This window comes from Bufo bufo, chromosome 3 (genome assembly GCF_905171765.1).
Source record: "Bufo bufo chromosome 3, aBufBuf1.1, whole genome shotgun sequence".
In the NCBI taxonomy this organism is placed as follows: Eukaryota; Metazoa; Chordata; class Amphibia; order Anura; family Bufonidae; genus Bufo; species Bufo bufo.
In genome coordinates this window covers 289697581-289713555 of record NC_053391.1, presented here as the reverse complement: position 1 = coordinate 289713555, position 15975 = coordinate 289697581, and the positions used below count along the sequence as shown (strand labels likewise).

General features: G+C 44.1%; 1 protein-coding gene across 1 annotated transcript in view; it reads left to right on the top strand.

Moving 5' to 3' along the window:
• The window catches only part of ITPR3 (inositol 1,4,5-trisphosphate receptor type 3), a 605308-nt gene that overhangs the window by 103141 nt on the left and 486192 nt on the right, over nucleotides 1-15975 (top strand). The window contains 3 exon segments of the mRNA XM_040424182.1: nucleotides 826-947; nucleotides 10135-10221; nucleotides 14768-14926. Of these exon segments, the coding sequence (XP_040280116.1) occupies nucleotides 826-947; nucleotides 10135-10221; nucleotides 14768-14926 (368 nt within the window).

The following is a 15975-nucleotide window of genomic DNA, read 5'->3' as shown; positions in this document are numbered from 1 at the left end:
TGATCATATATTTATCATCTATCCTATGGATAAGTGACAAGTGTTGTTCATGGGCCAACACCTTTACATGTCTACCTATATTTCAAAGGAGATAGAAACTGAAGTTATCCTCAAGGCATTCACATCTTTTAAAGGGATTCTGTCACCTCGTTTTCGGTTATAGAGATGCAGACATGCACGGCTAGATCGCCGCTGGCATGTCCGCAATATACCGGTCCTTCAGGGCTGTGTCCTTTTATTTTGTTTATAAATTATTTTAGAAATATGTAAATTAGCTTTGTAAGGAGCCCAAGGGGCTGCACTAACCTTCCTGGTGCCCAGCCACACCCCCTGTGAAGGAGCCCAGCACCGCCTATGTCCTCCGAATCTCCTCCTTTAGTCACAGTTAGATTGCTGTAATCTCGCGATGCGCGAGCTTGCGCATGCGCAGTTCCTTCCCTGAGGCTGATGCCAGCACAGGGAAGGAACACTATACCGGTACTGCGCATGCGCGAGCTCGCGCATCGCGAGATTACAGCAATCTAACTGTGTCGAAAGGAGGAGATTCGAAGGACATAGGCGGTGCTGGGCTCCTTCACAGGGGTGGTTCGTACAGCCCCTTGGGCACCTTACCAGGCTCATTTACATGTCTCTAAAGTCGTTTTTTAAACAAAATAAAAGGACACAGCCCTATAGGACCGGTATATTGCGGACATGCTAGCGGCGATCTAGCCGTGCATGTCCGCAGCTCTATAACCGAAAACGAGATGACAGAATCCCTTTAAATATGAATACATATGTCATTCTGCTATATATTTAAAGCTTGTGTCTTTTTCTTTTCTGTAGACTGCCTGTTTAAAGTCTGTCCTATGAATAGATATTCTGCTCAGAAGCAATATTGGAAGGCTAAGCAGGCCAAACAGGAAAAGGAAAAGATCTCAGATGTCCTTCTTCTCCAGAAGCTTCAGGTAACATACAAACAACACTAGAAGCAGCTTGGCATGAGGCAATTAGCTATATCTGTTGGACTCAGCCAACTAATAATGGAGGATTAGAGAAATCTATGTGCTCTAGTTTTTGCTGTATTATAGTGTAAAGCTATTTACACACTAGTTTTTTTTTTGCGGATCCATCATGGATCTGCAAAAACGCTTCCGTTACAATAATACAACCGCATGCATCCTTCATGAATGGATCCGGTTGTATTATGACTTCTATAGACGGATCTGTCTTGAACACCATTGAAAGTCAATGGGCGACAGATCCGTTTTCTATTGTGCCAGATTGTGTCAGAGAAAACTGATCCGTCCCCATTGACTTATATTGTGTGCTAGGACGGATCCGTTTGGCTCCGCTTCGTTAGACGGACAGCAAAAAGCTGCAGGCAGCGTTTTGGTGTCCGCCTCCAGAGCGGAATGGTGACTGATCAGAGGCAAACTGATGCATTATGAGTGGATCCTTTTCCATTCAGAATGCATTAGGGCAAAACTGATCTGTTTTGGAACGCTTGTAAGAGCCCATGACGGATCACACAAACGGAAATCCAAAACCCAAGTGTGAAAGTAGCCTATGTAGGTTGTGTGATGTCATTGCTATACTTATTTGTGATATATTTTTGGGTATAGCTCTGATTAATTATGTATAATGGCAGTGAGCATGTTTATAGTGTTCTTAATGGAATTATAGAAACTATCCTCCAATTTTCATAAATATAATTAACAATAAGCATGTACACAGAATGACCACTTTATTATAAACACCTATCTAGTAGCATATTATACCTCCAGAACTGCAGCAATTCAGGGTTGAATATATGCCAGTAGGTATTGAAATGTTTCAGCAAAAATATTGGTCCATGTGGACAGAATAGTTTCTCTTAGTTGCCACAAGTTAGACAGGGATGCTCTGAACAGCTAACTCTACCCTGTCCCATAGATGCAGTATAGGATTAAGATCTGGAAACTGTGAAGTAATCCGTACTAACCAAATTTCCATCCACTGCTATAAGAGGACCCAGTCAACAAAACGTTCCGTGCACCATGACCTGACCTCCACCAGCCTGAACTGTTGACACCTGACAGGGTTCATTGTTTCATGCTACCTATAGCAAATTCAGACCCTCCTATTGGTCTGGGGGAATAGAAATTTGGATTCATCTGGGCAGGCAATGTTTTTTCCATTGCCCAGTGATCCAGTTATACTGCTTGGCCTGCCGCTTCATCAGGACAGGAAAATAGGATTTCAGGTGTTGGACCCCCACTGATCAGTTAGTTATCCCTTCTTCTGAGGATAGAAGATAAAAGGTAGGAAATGATATTAGATGAATGTCAGCTGGACCAGCCATTTTCGCCATGTCTGGCCAACTACCTGAAGTCTTTGGGTTGTCCCAACTCCACACTGATGACAGATATATGGGGAAAAAAAGATCAGGCTGTTGGATGTTAACATCCATTGTTCTCTAAGATGTCACCAGATGTCCCTATTGAATACACAAGCATGCTTAACTGAGCCTACTGTCCATGTTTATGGAGAGTGAGGAATACTGGCTGACCAAACGAGATCTAGGTTATATACCCACCTTAAAAAAACACAGAGCAGAGAATGCAAACAAAAAGGAAGAATAGCGAGCAAAACATGTCATTGTCTCTATATTTTTCTTGCTCTTGTCTTGTCCTATATCACAATTGCATACCATATAAATAAAATAGAAAAGCAGTGAATTTGATGCTAGTGCACGTGAGGCAGTCAGTGTAGGAAGAGGGAGCTGGGTTTAGACTGCATACTTTTTGTCTCATCAGTAGGTATGGCCATTATGTTGGTAGGAATCTCCTAGTTACCAATTGTACAAAATGGATTTTTGAATGGCAGCTCTGCCTATTTAAAGAGCTAATTCTGAAATTTCCTTTCTTTGGGGAGATTGGCCTTTCTGTAGCTTTAAAATGTGAGGTAGCATGTCTATATGTATGAATAGTGTGTACTGAATGTAGCAAGTGTGGTCTCTATGACATTCCTGTCACCTAGCTTTGCTGAATTCCAAATTTCCAAGTCATGTAGTGATAAATGCCATCCGAGTCCTGGAGAAGCTGAATGACAGCACTGTGGACATCAGTGACACGTGATTATGGTGCCCTGGTACCATATGAAAGATTCACACAGTACCAATGCGGCACTGTTTGTATTTCACATTATCATACCCCATTGTGACCCAGCTTTTCCAAATGCAGAATGCCAGTTCAGCCTGCTTATGAATTGGTAAATCCCCAGTAGTATACAATACCTAGCTGGATTTTCTATCCAGGAGCCTGGAAAAGCTGAGTAAGTATCCCCCTGACAAATCCTCCATACTATAGCACTACTTGACAGATTTGCCATATAATATCTTGGGAAAGCTGGGTAACACAAATTATGTGGAGCTGCAATAGGGCTGCTAAATACTAAGTCTATGTAAATAAATCTCCTTCCTAACTCCTAAATTGTACCATATTCGGGGTCCTGGCAAATCTGGGTTAAAAACATGTGCTGCTCTAATAGATACTGGGGGAATACTAAATATATAAATATAAATCCCTCCCCCCACTTAATATTAGGGTAACATTATGTATAAGAACATTGTGTACAACTTCTGAAGACTAGTCATTCATCTTCCCCACCATGTCAAATTTGCCTAGACAGAGAAATCACTCCTTCCTAAGGGTCCATTCAGACATCCATAGGTGTTTTGCGGTCCGCAAATTGCGAATCTGCAAAACACGGACACCGGCGATGTGCGTTCTACATTTTGGTTACCGCCCATCGGCTGCTCTATAATAGAAAATGCCTTCGCAGTTGCAGTTCGCAGTTGCGGGCAAGAATAGGACATGTTCTATTTTTTTCGGGAACGGAATTGCGGATCCGGATGTGGGGATGTGGACAGCACATTGTCACCGCCAGCTCTGTGAGAAGATCTGGCAGACGTTCTTCTCTACCTGTTGTATGATGTTCTTTGTTTTGGTTTCACTTTCTCATCTCCTTTCCTTCTCCCAGCTGTCACCTATTTGCACTGCTTGTCTCCCTTTATATTCCCTCCCATACTGCCTCACTTTGTGGTTTATACTTCTTCCTGGATTGTGTTCACTGCTGGAGGCTGCTTCTCTTGATTCCTCAGATAAGTCTGTTTCCTTTATTTGTGTTTCTTGCTGGCTTGATTGTAGGTGACCCTGACTCCGTCCGTATTAAGTGCAGGGAGCCGGTGGTCGTGTCCCCTCACTATTATAGGGTTTTCAGGTGTCACATAGTATAAGGTACGAGGGCATGCAATCGTCTACCATAAAGATCTTTGCATGGGCATAGCAGTCAGGGAGAGCTCTAGGGGTTTTATAAGGCTCACCCATATGCTCCTTAGTTTGGGATCAAGCCAGTCAGATGTTTATTTATAAGTTCCAGCTTTCTGCAACACCATCCGTGACATTATAAACCGACATAACCATCTTAAGCATGGATCCGGTTTCAGCCTTGATTGACCGCATGCAAGGTCTTTCACTGGAGGTAGCAGATCTCCGTAAAACTGTGTCTCAGTTTCAGGTGACCGGTTCTGCTTGCATTCATGGAGTTTGTTCCGAGCCTAAGATCTCGCTTCCGGATACGTTCTCCAGGGGTAGTGAGAATTTTGTTCGCTTTAGAGAGGCTTGCAAACTCCATTTTCACCTACTTCCCCATTCCTCTGGTGATGAGGAGCAGAGGGTGGGGATCATCATCTCGCTGCTCAGGGATAACGCTCAGTCTTGGGCCTTTTCGCTGCCGTTCGGGGCACGGCCCCTCCGATCGGTGGATAAATTTTTTGTAGCCCTGGGACAGATATATGATGACCCGGATCGTATTGCTCTGGCTGAATCTAAACGGTGTCTTTTATGCCAAGGTACACAGTCCGCAGAGATATATTGTTCAGAATTTCGGAGATGGGCAGTTGATACTGGTTGGAATGATGCTGCACTCCGAAGTCAATTTTGCCATGGTCTTTCGGAAAGATTGAAAGATGTATTTGCTTTTCATGAGAGACCAGCATCGTTAGAGTCAGCCATGTCTCTAGCTGTTCGCATTGACAGGTGTCTTAGAGAGAGAGAGGAGACTACTCCTTCCTGTCATATTCAGTCCAAGGACAGTGGGGCTGTCTCTTTCAGTGCGCAGGGGTCTCAGTCTCTCTCAATCCCCTCTGAGGAGGAGGCCATGCAGCTGGGTTTGCTTGCCTCTGATAGTAGAGGATTGAGCTCTCAGAGGAGGGTTTGTTTCTGTTGTGCGGGTATAAATCATTTGGCTAATGTTTGCCCCTCTAGGAGATTCATGGAGTTTTCTGAGGGTAATAAAAGAAAAACAAAAAGAAAAAAAACCCTCTAAAAACTTTCCATTTGCTACTATTGGCAAGGTTGATGCGGAAATTGAAGGTTTGCTATTTGAAGGTTTGCCATTTTACTCCTACCTGCCAGGGTGGCGCTAGACAGCAAGAACATGGTTTGTGAGATTTTTGTAGATAGTGGAGCAGCTGTCAATCTCATTGATAATCAATTTGCAATAACGCATGGTTTCCAGGTGTTCACTTTGGAAAAGGATATACCTGTTTTTGCTATCGATTCCGCTCCACTTTCTCAAAGATCGTTAAAGGGCATAGTTCACAATATCCGTTTGACTGTGGGTGACGCTCATGTTGAGGATATGTCATGTTTCGTCTTAAGCGGATTACCTACTCCTCTAGTGTTGGGGCTACCCTGGCTCACTAAACCTAACCCCACCATTGATTGGCAAGCAAGGCAAATAAATGGTTGGAGTGAGTTTTGCAGAGAGAATTGCCTCACGGCGTCTCTTTCAGAGATTTTTACCAAGACTGTGCCATCTTTTCTCTCTGAATTTTCGGATGTGTTTTCCGAGAGTGGTGTCCAGGAGTTGCCCCTGCACCGGGAGTACGACTGCCCTATTAATCTCATCCCAGGCGCCAAATAAACATCCGACTGGCTTGATCCCAAACTAAGGAGCATATGGGTGAGCCTTATAAAACCCCTAGAGCTCTCCCTGACTGCTATGCCCATGCAAAGATCTTTATGGTAGACGATTGCATGCCCTCGTACCTTATACTATGTGACACCTGAAAACCCTATAATAGTGAGGGGACACGACCACCGGCTCCCTGCACTTAATACGGACGGAGTCAGGGTCACCTACAATCAAGCCAGCAAGAAACACAAATAAAGGAAACAGACTTATCTGAGGAATCAGGAGAAGCAGCCTCCAGCAGTGAACACAATCCAGGAAGAAGTATAAACCGCAAAGTGAGGCAGTATGGGAGGGAATATAAAGGGAGACAATCAGTGCAAATAGGTGACAGCTGGGAGAAGGAAAGGAGATGAGAAAGTGAAACCAAAACAAAGAACATCATACAACAGGTAGAGAAGAACGTCTGCCAGATCTTCTCACAGAGCTGGCGGTGACACACAAAGGCCCCTTTCACACGGGCGTTGCGGAAACTCACGCGCTATTTTTCCGCGCGAGTGCAAAACATTGTAATGCGTTTTGCACTCGCGTGAGAAAAATCGCGCATGTTTGGTACCCAAACCCGAACTTCTTCACAGAAGTTCGGGCTTGGGATCGGTGTTCTGTAGATTGTAATATTTTCCCTTATAACATGGTTATAAGGGAAAATAATAATGATCGGGTCTCCATCCCGATCGTCTTCTAGCAACCGTGCATGAAAATCGCACTGCATCCGCACTTGCGGATGCTTGCGATTTTCACGCAACCCCATTCACTTCTATGGGACCTGCGTTGCGTGAAAAACGCAGAATATAGAGCATGCTGCGATTTTCACGCAACGCACAAGTGATGCATGAAAATCACTGCTCATGTGAACAGCCCCATAGAAATTAATGGGTCGGGATTCAGTGCGGGTACAATGCGTTCAACTCACACATCGCATCCGCGCGGAATACTCGCCCGTGTGAAAGGGGCCATAGTGTGCTGTCCGCATCCATTCCGGCCCCATTGAAAATGAATGGGTCCGCACCCGTCCCGCAAAATTGCGGAACGGATCTGGACCCACATTGCGGATGTGTGAATGGACCCTAAGGCCCCTTTTACACGGGCGAGTATTCCGTGCGGGTGCAATGCGTGATGTGAACGCATTTCACCCGCACTGAATCCTGACCCATTCATTTCTATGGGGCTGTGCACACGAGCGGTGATTTTCACGCATCACTTGTGCGTTGCGTGAAAATCGCAGCATCCTCTATATTGTGCGTTTTCCACGCAACGCAGGCCCCATAGAAGTGAATGGTGCTGCGTGAAAATCGCAAGCATCCGCAAGCAAGTGCGGATGCGGTGCGATTTTCACGCACGGTTGCTAGGAGACGATCGGGATGGAGACCCGATCATTATTATTTTCCCTTATAACATGGTTATAAGGGAAAATAATAGCATTCTGAATACAGAATGCATAGTACAATAGCGCTGGAGGGGTTAAAAAAAATAAAAGAATTATTTAACTCACCTTAATCCACTTGATCGCGCAGCCCAGCTTCTCTTCTGTCTTCTTCCTTGCTGTGTGCAGGAAAAGGACCTGTGGTGACGTCACTCCGGTCATCACATGATCCATCACCATGGTAAAAGATCATGTGACGGACCATGTGATGACCGGAGTGACGTCACCACAGGTCCTTTTCCTGCACACAGCAAAGAAGAAGACAGAAGAGAAGCCGGGCTGCGTGATCAAGTGGATTAAGGTGAGTTAAAGAGGACCTTTCACCGATTCTTACCCTATGAACTAAGTATACAGACATGTGGAGCGGCTCCCGGGGATCTCTCTGCACTTACTATTATCCCCGGGCGCCACTCCGTTCTCCTGCTATGCCCTCCGGTATCTCCGTTCCCTAAGTTATGGTAGGCGGAGTCTGCCCTAGCGCTGGCCAATCGCATTGCAGAGCTCACAGCCTGGGAGAAAATAACCTCCCAGGCTGTGAGCTCTGCGCTGCGATTGGGCAGCGCTAGGGCAGACTCCGCCTACCATAACTTAGGGACTGGTATCTCCGCCTACTATAACTTAGTGAGCGGAGATACCGGAGGACATAGCAGGAGAACGGAGCGGCGCCCGGGGATAATAGTAAGTGCAGTGAGATCCCTGGGCGCCGCTCTACATATCTGTATAGTTAGTTCATAGGGTAAGAATCGGTGAAAGGTCCTCTTTAAATTTGATTTTTAATTTTTTAACCCCTCCAGCGCTATTGTACTATGCATTCTGTATTCAGAATGCTATTATTTTCCCTTATAACCATGTTATATGGGAAAATAATACAATCTACAGAACACCGATACCAAGCCCGAACTTCTGTGAAGAAGTTCGGGTTTGGGTACCAAACATGCAGATTTTTCTCACGCGCGTGCAAAACGCATTACAATGTTTTGCACTCGCGTGGAAAAATCGTGCATGTTTCCGCAACGCACCCGCACCTTTTCCCGCAACGCCCATGTGAAAGAGGCCTAACAGTTTAAAGCCACTGGCCAGGTGAACTGCAGTGCTACCTCCCAGTGAGAAAATATTGGGAGAAGGACACTTCTCAGCCCTGCTGAATTGTGCTGCAGAGTCCACACCAAACATCCAACAGCTTACAGTGCCATGTGAACAGGCCCTAAGTAACCATACCGGCACCTGGAACAGTGTCAGTGTCCTGTTATTGTGTATTATACCTGCACATATACAGGGTATGTCAGTGTGTACTGAAATAAATGGTCATTATAGGGTTTGTCTGGATTTTTTTTTAAATCCATCCCCCAACCAGCAGGACCTGTGAAGGCAAACATACTAGTCTGCTCCCCACCTCAGTTCCAGCTCCTGGGCTTGCTGTACTTTACTTCTGGTCTCTATCTGTTAATATCTGCACGAACGGGGTCACGTCTGCCGCCGTTGACAATGACTGACCTCAGCAGTGGCACATCACTGCTAGGTCGCGTGCTGGTGGAGGAGCAGGTGGGGATCAGGTAAGGATATCTCTTTATACAGCTCCCGCTGGCTGGGAGTGGGATTTAAAGGGCCATCTGTCCAAGAGATTTGTACCTATGAACTGGCTGACCTGTTGCATGTGTGCTTGGCAGCTGAAGGCAACTGTTCTTGTTCTTGTCCCATGTTCATATTTGCCCACATTGCTGAGAAAAAATGATGTTGTAATATAGAGAGTCTCTAGGAGCAATGGGGAGCTTTGCCCTTACTCCTATGGGCTCTGCACCATTGCTCCTAGAGGCTCATTTGCATATATTAAAACATCATTTTTCTCAGCAATGCGGGCACATAGGAAAATGGGACCAAAACTGATGCCTTCAGCTGTCAAGTGCATGCACAGCAGGTCAGCCAGTTCATAGGTACAAATCTACTGATGCCCTTCAAAGAAAAATCTCAGACAACCCCTTCCAGTTTTGATTGTGAGGTCATGCTGAGGTACAGAAAGAGATAAAAGTTGGTCCACAGCCGAAGATGCAGTAGTTATTTATTTGAGTGAAGGATTTTGCTAAAATGCTTTCTGTAGCAGCTTGCAGATGTTCCTGCATATAGAGCTATGGAGAAACTTTACTTTGCATGTTTTTTTTCTTCTGTGCGCTCTGTGGGGTTTTGCTCTGGTAGATAGGGTAAATGGGTGCAGTACAGAGGCAAAATACAAGTTTTTAACTCAAAACATCAGTGTTTATTCACACTTGAGGAAATTGCACAAAACAGCACGTAACTTTGCAGTCTTGGTGTTAATTCACACACAATGGAAAGTTCATATAACACAAGTCACCTTGCTGGCAGTTCTGCCACCAGTAGTCCACAGCAGGCTTTAGGGGGTATGTTTCCCCAGCTTGCGGCTCTCAGCCCTCCAGCATGGCACAAAGCCTCAGATCCCAAAAAACGGAGACATTTCTGCTGAGCCCAGCTGCCTATTTAAGGACAGCCAGGTGCTGCCAAAACCTGGACTGGCTGGAAACCAGCCCAGACGCACATGTTGGGAGGAAAATACCTGCCTTGCCAGACTCCTGTGTCACAGCTCCTCACTGTGTTACAGCTCCTTTAAGTAAAATGTGAAACGTGTTTTCAGTTTTACAGAAGCTTATTATTGTGTGGACAAGTTGTGTGTTTGTGAGCAGTTTGTGTCTTCTTATTTGCAGCATGCAGCAACAATGGAGCAAAAACAAAACGAGACCGAGAATAAGAAGGTTCATGGTGAGGTGGTGAAGTATGGCAGTGTAATACAGGTAAGTAATGTCCTATGTAATTTCAGAGAGGTCAATCAATTCATTCCAATTAACTAAGGTAATATATAAGGGAATATACTGTATACTGTGAAAACATCCAAAACACCCCCACCTGTATCTAGACTAGATTTACTGTGAAAGATTTTCAGTTTCTTCATATTCTGTGTATTTTCTTTGCGAAGAGCACTCTTACCCAATACCATTTTTCAAATGTATTTTTGAGTGGTTGTCTAAAGGTTTTTCTGTATTATCCTTTTGGAATGATGTTATTAGGGAAGACACCACGGGCAGGGTTGCCAAACATCCAGAAACTTCTGGACAGTCCATAAAAACAGGCAACTTTTTTTCTGTGTCTGTGATAAAAAAGAGATGTGTCTGTGATTTTTTTCTGAGGCTGGTGGTACTTGACTAGATAATTTTAATGGTAAGTATCATTATTTTGCAGCTTGCAGTAAATGCTGGTAATGAGGTCTTATCAGTATATTGAGCCATAGACATGGATTACTTATAATCTTTATCATTCATTATGCTTTTCTAATTTGTCTGTAAAAAATGTTGGCTGTCTGTGATTTTAGGGTAAGTTGTCCAGAAAAAAAAAAAATTCTAGTTGCCAACACTGACCATCGGTAGTGTCTAGCTTATTTTTCCCAACATTGTCAGTCCTGGTCTAAGGGCTCATGCACATGACTGTTAGATGTTTTACAGTCCGCAAATTGTGGATCCACAAAATACGTATACCAGCTGTGTGTATTCCGCATTTTGCGGAACTCTATGGCCAGCCATGTAATAGAAGAGTCCTATCCTTGTCTGTAATACGGACAATAATAGGACAAGTTATGTTTTTTTGCGGAACGGCCATGAGGACATGCGGACATGGAATGCACATGGATTAATTTCCGTTTTTTTGTGGTCCCACTGAAGTGAATGGTTCTGCTTACGGGCCAAAAAAAAACTTCACGAACATGGAAAACAAATATGTTCAGATGTGACGGAATATTTCTACCGCAGATCTTTCCACAAATCTGTAGTAAATAGGCAGCAAAATATGCATGTGCTACATGTGGATTTGGTGTGGATTGTGCTGCTGATTCATCACGGATTTCACGTCTACTACACTGAAAGTGGTGAAATCCGACATGAAAATATGCAACAAATGCACAATAGAATGCGCATGCTGTGGATCAGAAAATCCACTGCATGCTAGTTTTTCCTGCAATATCCTTGGCATGTGGAGAGGATTTGTAAAATCACATTCACTTGCTTTGTACTGGTCCACAGGTAAATCTGAGCTGTGCAGTTTCACCATAAGGCCCCTTTCACACGGGCGAATATTCCGCGTGGATGCGATGTGTGAGTTGAACTCATTGCACCCGCACTGAATACTGACCCATTCATTTCTATGGGGCTGTTCACATGAGCGGTGATTTTCACGCATCACTTGTGCGTTGCGTGAAAATCGCAGCATGCTCCTCTTTGTGCGTTTTTCACGCAACGGAGGCCCCATAGAAGTGAATGGGGTTGCGTGAAAATCGCAAGCATCCGCAAGCAAGTAGGGATGCCGTGCGATTTTCACGCACGGTTGCTAGGAGATGGTCGGGATGGAGACCCGATCATTATTATTTTCCCTTATAACATGGTTATAAGGGAAAATAATAGCATTCTGAATACAGAATGCATAGTAAAATAGCGCTGGAGGGGTAAAAAAATAATAATTTAACTCACCTTAGTCCAGTTGATCGTGCAGCCCGGCATCTCTTCTGTCTCCTTTGCTGAACAGGACCTGTGGTGACGTCACTCCGGTCATCACATGGTCCATCACATGATCTTTTACCATGGTGATGGATCATGTGATGGATCATGTGATGACCGGAGTGACGTCACCACAGGTCCTGTTCCTGCAATGAATGCTCACCACAGGTCCTGTTCAGCAAAGGAGACAGAAGAGATGCCGGGCTGCACGATCAACTGGACTAAGGTGAGTTAAATAATTTTTAACCCCTCCAGCGCTATTTTACTATGCTTTCTGTATTCAGAATGCTATTATTAGGGAAAATAATACAATCTACACAACCCCGATCCCAAGCCCGAACTTCTGTGAAGAAGTTCGGGTTTGGGTACCAAACACGCGTGATTTTCTCACGCGAGTGCAAAATGCATTACAATGTTTTGCACTCGCGCGGAAAAATCGTGCGTGTTCCCGCAATGCACCCGCACATTTTCCCGCAACGCCCGTGTGAAAAGGCAGCTTTCGGATGGGTGATTTTTTAGTCTGAGTTTTGTCTGATTTTAAATAGACAGCACATGGACCAAATAATGATCCATTAAATTCAAGAGGTAAATTCACATGGGTAATTTTCCACATGCACCATAGCTCCATGTAGAGAAATTGCAGCATATTTCATTTTGTTCTGATTTCCCTGAGGCCTCTTTCACACGGCCGTATGGCTTTTTCAGTGTTTTGTGGTCCGTTTTTCACAGATCCGTTGTTCCGTTTTGTGCTTCTGTTCTGCTTATCCATTCCGTTTTTCTGTATGGCATATACAGTAATTACAGCAGGGCTGTGGAGTCGGAGTCGAGGAGTCGGAGTCAATTTTGGGTACCTAGAGTCGGAGTTGGCAAAAATGAACCGACTCCTACAAAATTTAAATTGGAATAAAAAATAAAAAAAACAAGTTTAAATTTCCCAATTCACAAAAAGTTATAATTAATTATTTCTCTACTGTAAGAATAAAGGCCAATGCATGCAGTGCGTCACGTTACCGCAAAACGAACACGTTAAGTGATCGTGAAGAAGCATGCTTTTCATATGCTTTACTATATGGCACGCAATGCACAGTTAAGGAGCTGCAATACTTAGGCCTCTTTCAGACGGGCGAGTTTTCCGCGCGGGTGCAGTGCGTGAGGTGAACGCATTGCACCCGCACTGAATCCGGACCCATTCATTTCTATGGGGCTGTGCACACGAGCAGTGGTTTTCACGCATCACTTGTGCATTGCGTGAAAATCGCAGCAAGCTCTATTTTGTGCGTTTTTCACGCAACGCAGGCCCCATAGAAGTGAATGGGGCTGCGTGAAAATCGCAAGCATTCGCATATTAAATACAGAGGAGTCGGAAGTACCAAAAACTGAGGAGTCGGAGTATTTATCTACCGACTCGACAGCCTTGGAATGGATCCACGGAACATAATTTGCGGGCAATAATAGGACATGTTCTATCTTTCAACAGAACGGAAATACTGAAACGGAATGCATACGGAGTACATTCCTTTTTTTTGCGGAACCATTGAAATGAATGGTTCCATATACGGACCGTATACGGAACGCAAAAAACGGTCTGTAAACGGGAAAAAAAATGGTCGTGTGAAAGAGACCCAAGTCTTATTATCTAAAGTGAATATGGCACATTAACTAAGGGACTTGCGACACTTTTAGACGTAAAAAGTGTTGCACGTCCCCTTTTCTGTCTGGCCGTGCAAAAATATTGTGTGCACAGCCGGTTTTGCGCCGTGTAGGCCAGTTAGGCGGGATAGGGGCCAGGCCTTGTCGGGGGCCATGCCAGTGCTTGGACTCCAGCCTCGGCAAATTTACTTACATTGCAGGCGCAAATGTTAGATAGAAACTGGAAGTTTTTACTCCAGACGCACCGATTGCCATAGACATGCCTAATTTATGATGAGGCACACGCCACGTCATAAAATAGACGGATCTTATGGCAGCCCAGAAGGGGATACTAAGACCGGCGTAAAAAGCGGGCCTTAGTTAATGTGCTCCACTGGGTCTGCAAGAAAATTGAACCACACACGGATGCTACCAGTGTGTGGTCCGTTTAATAAGTAATCCATCCGTCTAGAACACGGACGAGCTTTGTCTGTTCAAAAGGGGTTTTATTGTTGTATAATTTGAAGGTGCTATAGCTATACAAGGCGATTAAAGGGGTTGTGTCACTTCATCAAGTGGGATTTATCATGTAGAGAAAGTGAATACAATTCTCTTACTAATGTATTGTGATTGTCCATATTGCCTCCTTTGCTGGCTGGATTCATTTTTCCTTCACATTATACACTGCTCATTTCGTCCACCCTGCAATCCATCAGTGGTGGCTGTGCTTGCACACTATAGTAAAAAGGCTGGCTTCTTTGGTGGCCGGGACCATGGGAGCTCACATAGGCTGGTGCTTTTTTCTATAATCTGCAAGCACGGCCACTGCAGATGGATTGCAGGATGGTCGTAACCATGGAAACAAGCAGTGTATAATGTAATGGAAAAATGGGTCTAGCCAGCAAAGGAAGAAATATGGATAAGAGCAATATATTAGTAAGAGCCTTGTATTAACTTCCTCTACAAAATAAATGCTATTTGCAGAAGTGAGACAACCCCTTTAACATCCCAGCCAGCACTAATCAGGAAATGAGAAACAGTCTTATGCAATTCAAGCCATGTCTAACCATGGCATGTTACTCGAAGATCCCGTGATAAGAATTTATACATGAAAGATATCCTGCATTCACACTGTATAGTATACTCACATAACTGTACTTCATTATAGCTGCTTCATATGAAGAGTAACAAGTACCTTACTGTGAATAAACGCCTTCCTGCACTGCTGGAAAAGAATGCCATGCGTGTTACTCTTGATGCAACTGGAAATGAAGGGTCCTGGCTTTTCATCCAACCCTTTTGGAAACTGCGCAGTAATGGAGACAATGTAAGGAAATCCCTGAAACATACAATGGACTTGGGAAACTGGAAAATAAAGTTGACAGCAGAGGAAAAATTATAGACATTAAAGTATGACTTTAATCCAAACCTGAGTATATCTAGCTAAATGCTCCATATTTTATTTTTCAGTGGGACCACTATTCTCTAGTGCTAGTAATGTCTGTAGGACTATTGAGCATTTTGATGAATACATCTTTGAACATGACATAAAGCAAATTTGCTTAAATGGAATATGTCATCTAAAAATTACGCATTGTTTAAAGGGGTTGTCTGAGTTATGTTAAAAAAAAATGCAGCACTGTAAGGCCTCATGCACACGACCGTATGTATTTTGCGGTCCGCAAAAAACGGATCCGCAAAAAATAGGGATGACGTCAGTGTGCATTTCGTATTTTGCGGAACAGAACTGCTGTCCCCTATTAGAACAGTACTTTCCTTGTCCGTAATGCGGACAATAATAGGACATGTTCTATTTTTTTGCAGAACGGAAATACGGACATACGGAAAAGGAATGCACACGGAGTAACTTCCTTTTTTTTGCGAACCCATTGAAATTAATGGTTCCGTATACGGTCCGCAAAAAAATTAATGGAACAGACACCGAAAGAAAATATGTGCATGAGGCCTAAATCTGACGGTCAGCAATATATACATAATCTAAGCAAGTTTTAGGCCAAAAAAAATTATTTACTCATACCCGAGTTCTCTTCTGGCCCTTTGGTTGCATGCAGTAAACAATGAATATTTGTGGACATCAACAAAGACTGCCTTTCCCCTCCCCCTACTCTGTAAATGTAGTAAATAAAATTGCTGCCCTGAGTTAAATGTCTAACTACTGGGATACTCATGTTGTAGGTGAGTCTGTGCTGCTAATGGTAGAACGGATTAAACTTTGCTAAAGAATCCAGTGGGCAGAAAGCAGCCAATGGCAGTGCAGGGGGTGTGGCCAACATAGTGACGTTTCGTGCACAGGCACAAACCCGCTCCCCAGGCTTATGCACGTTAACATCATTAGAGCAGGGAGAGAAGCTGACA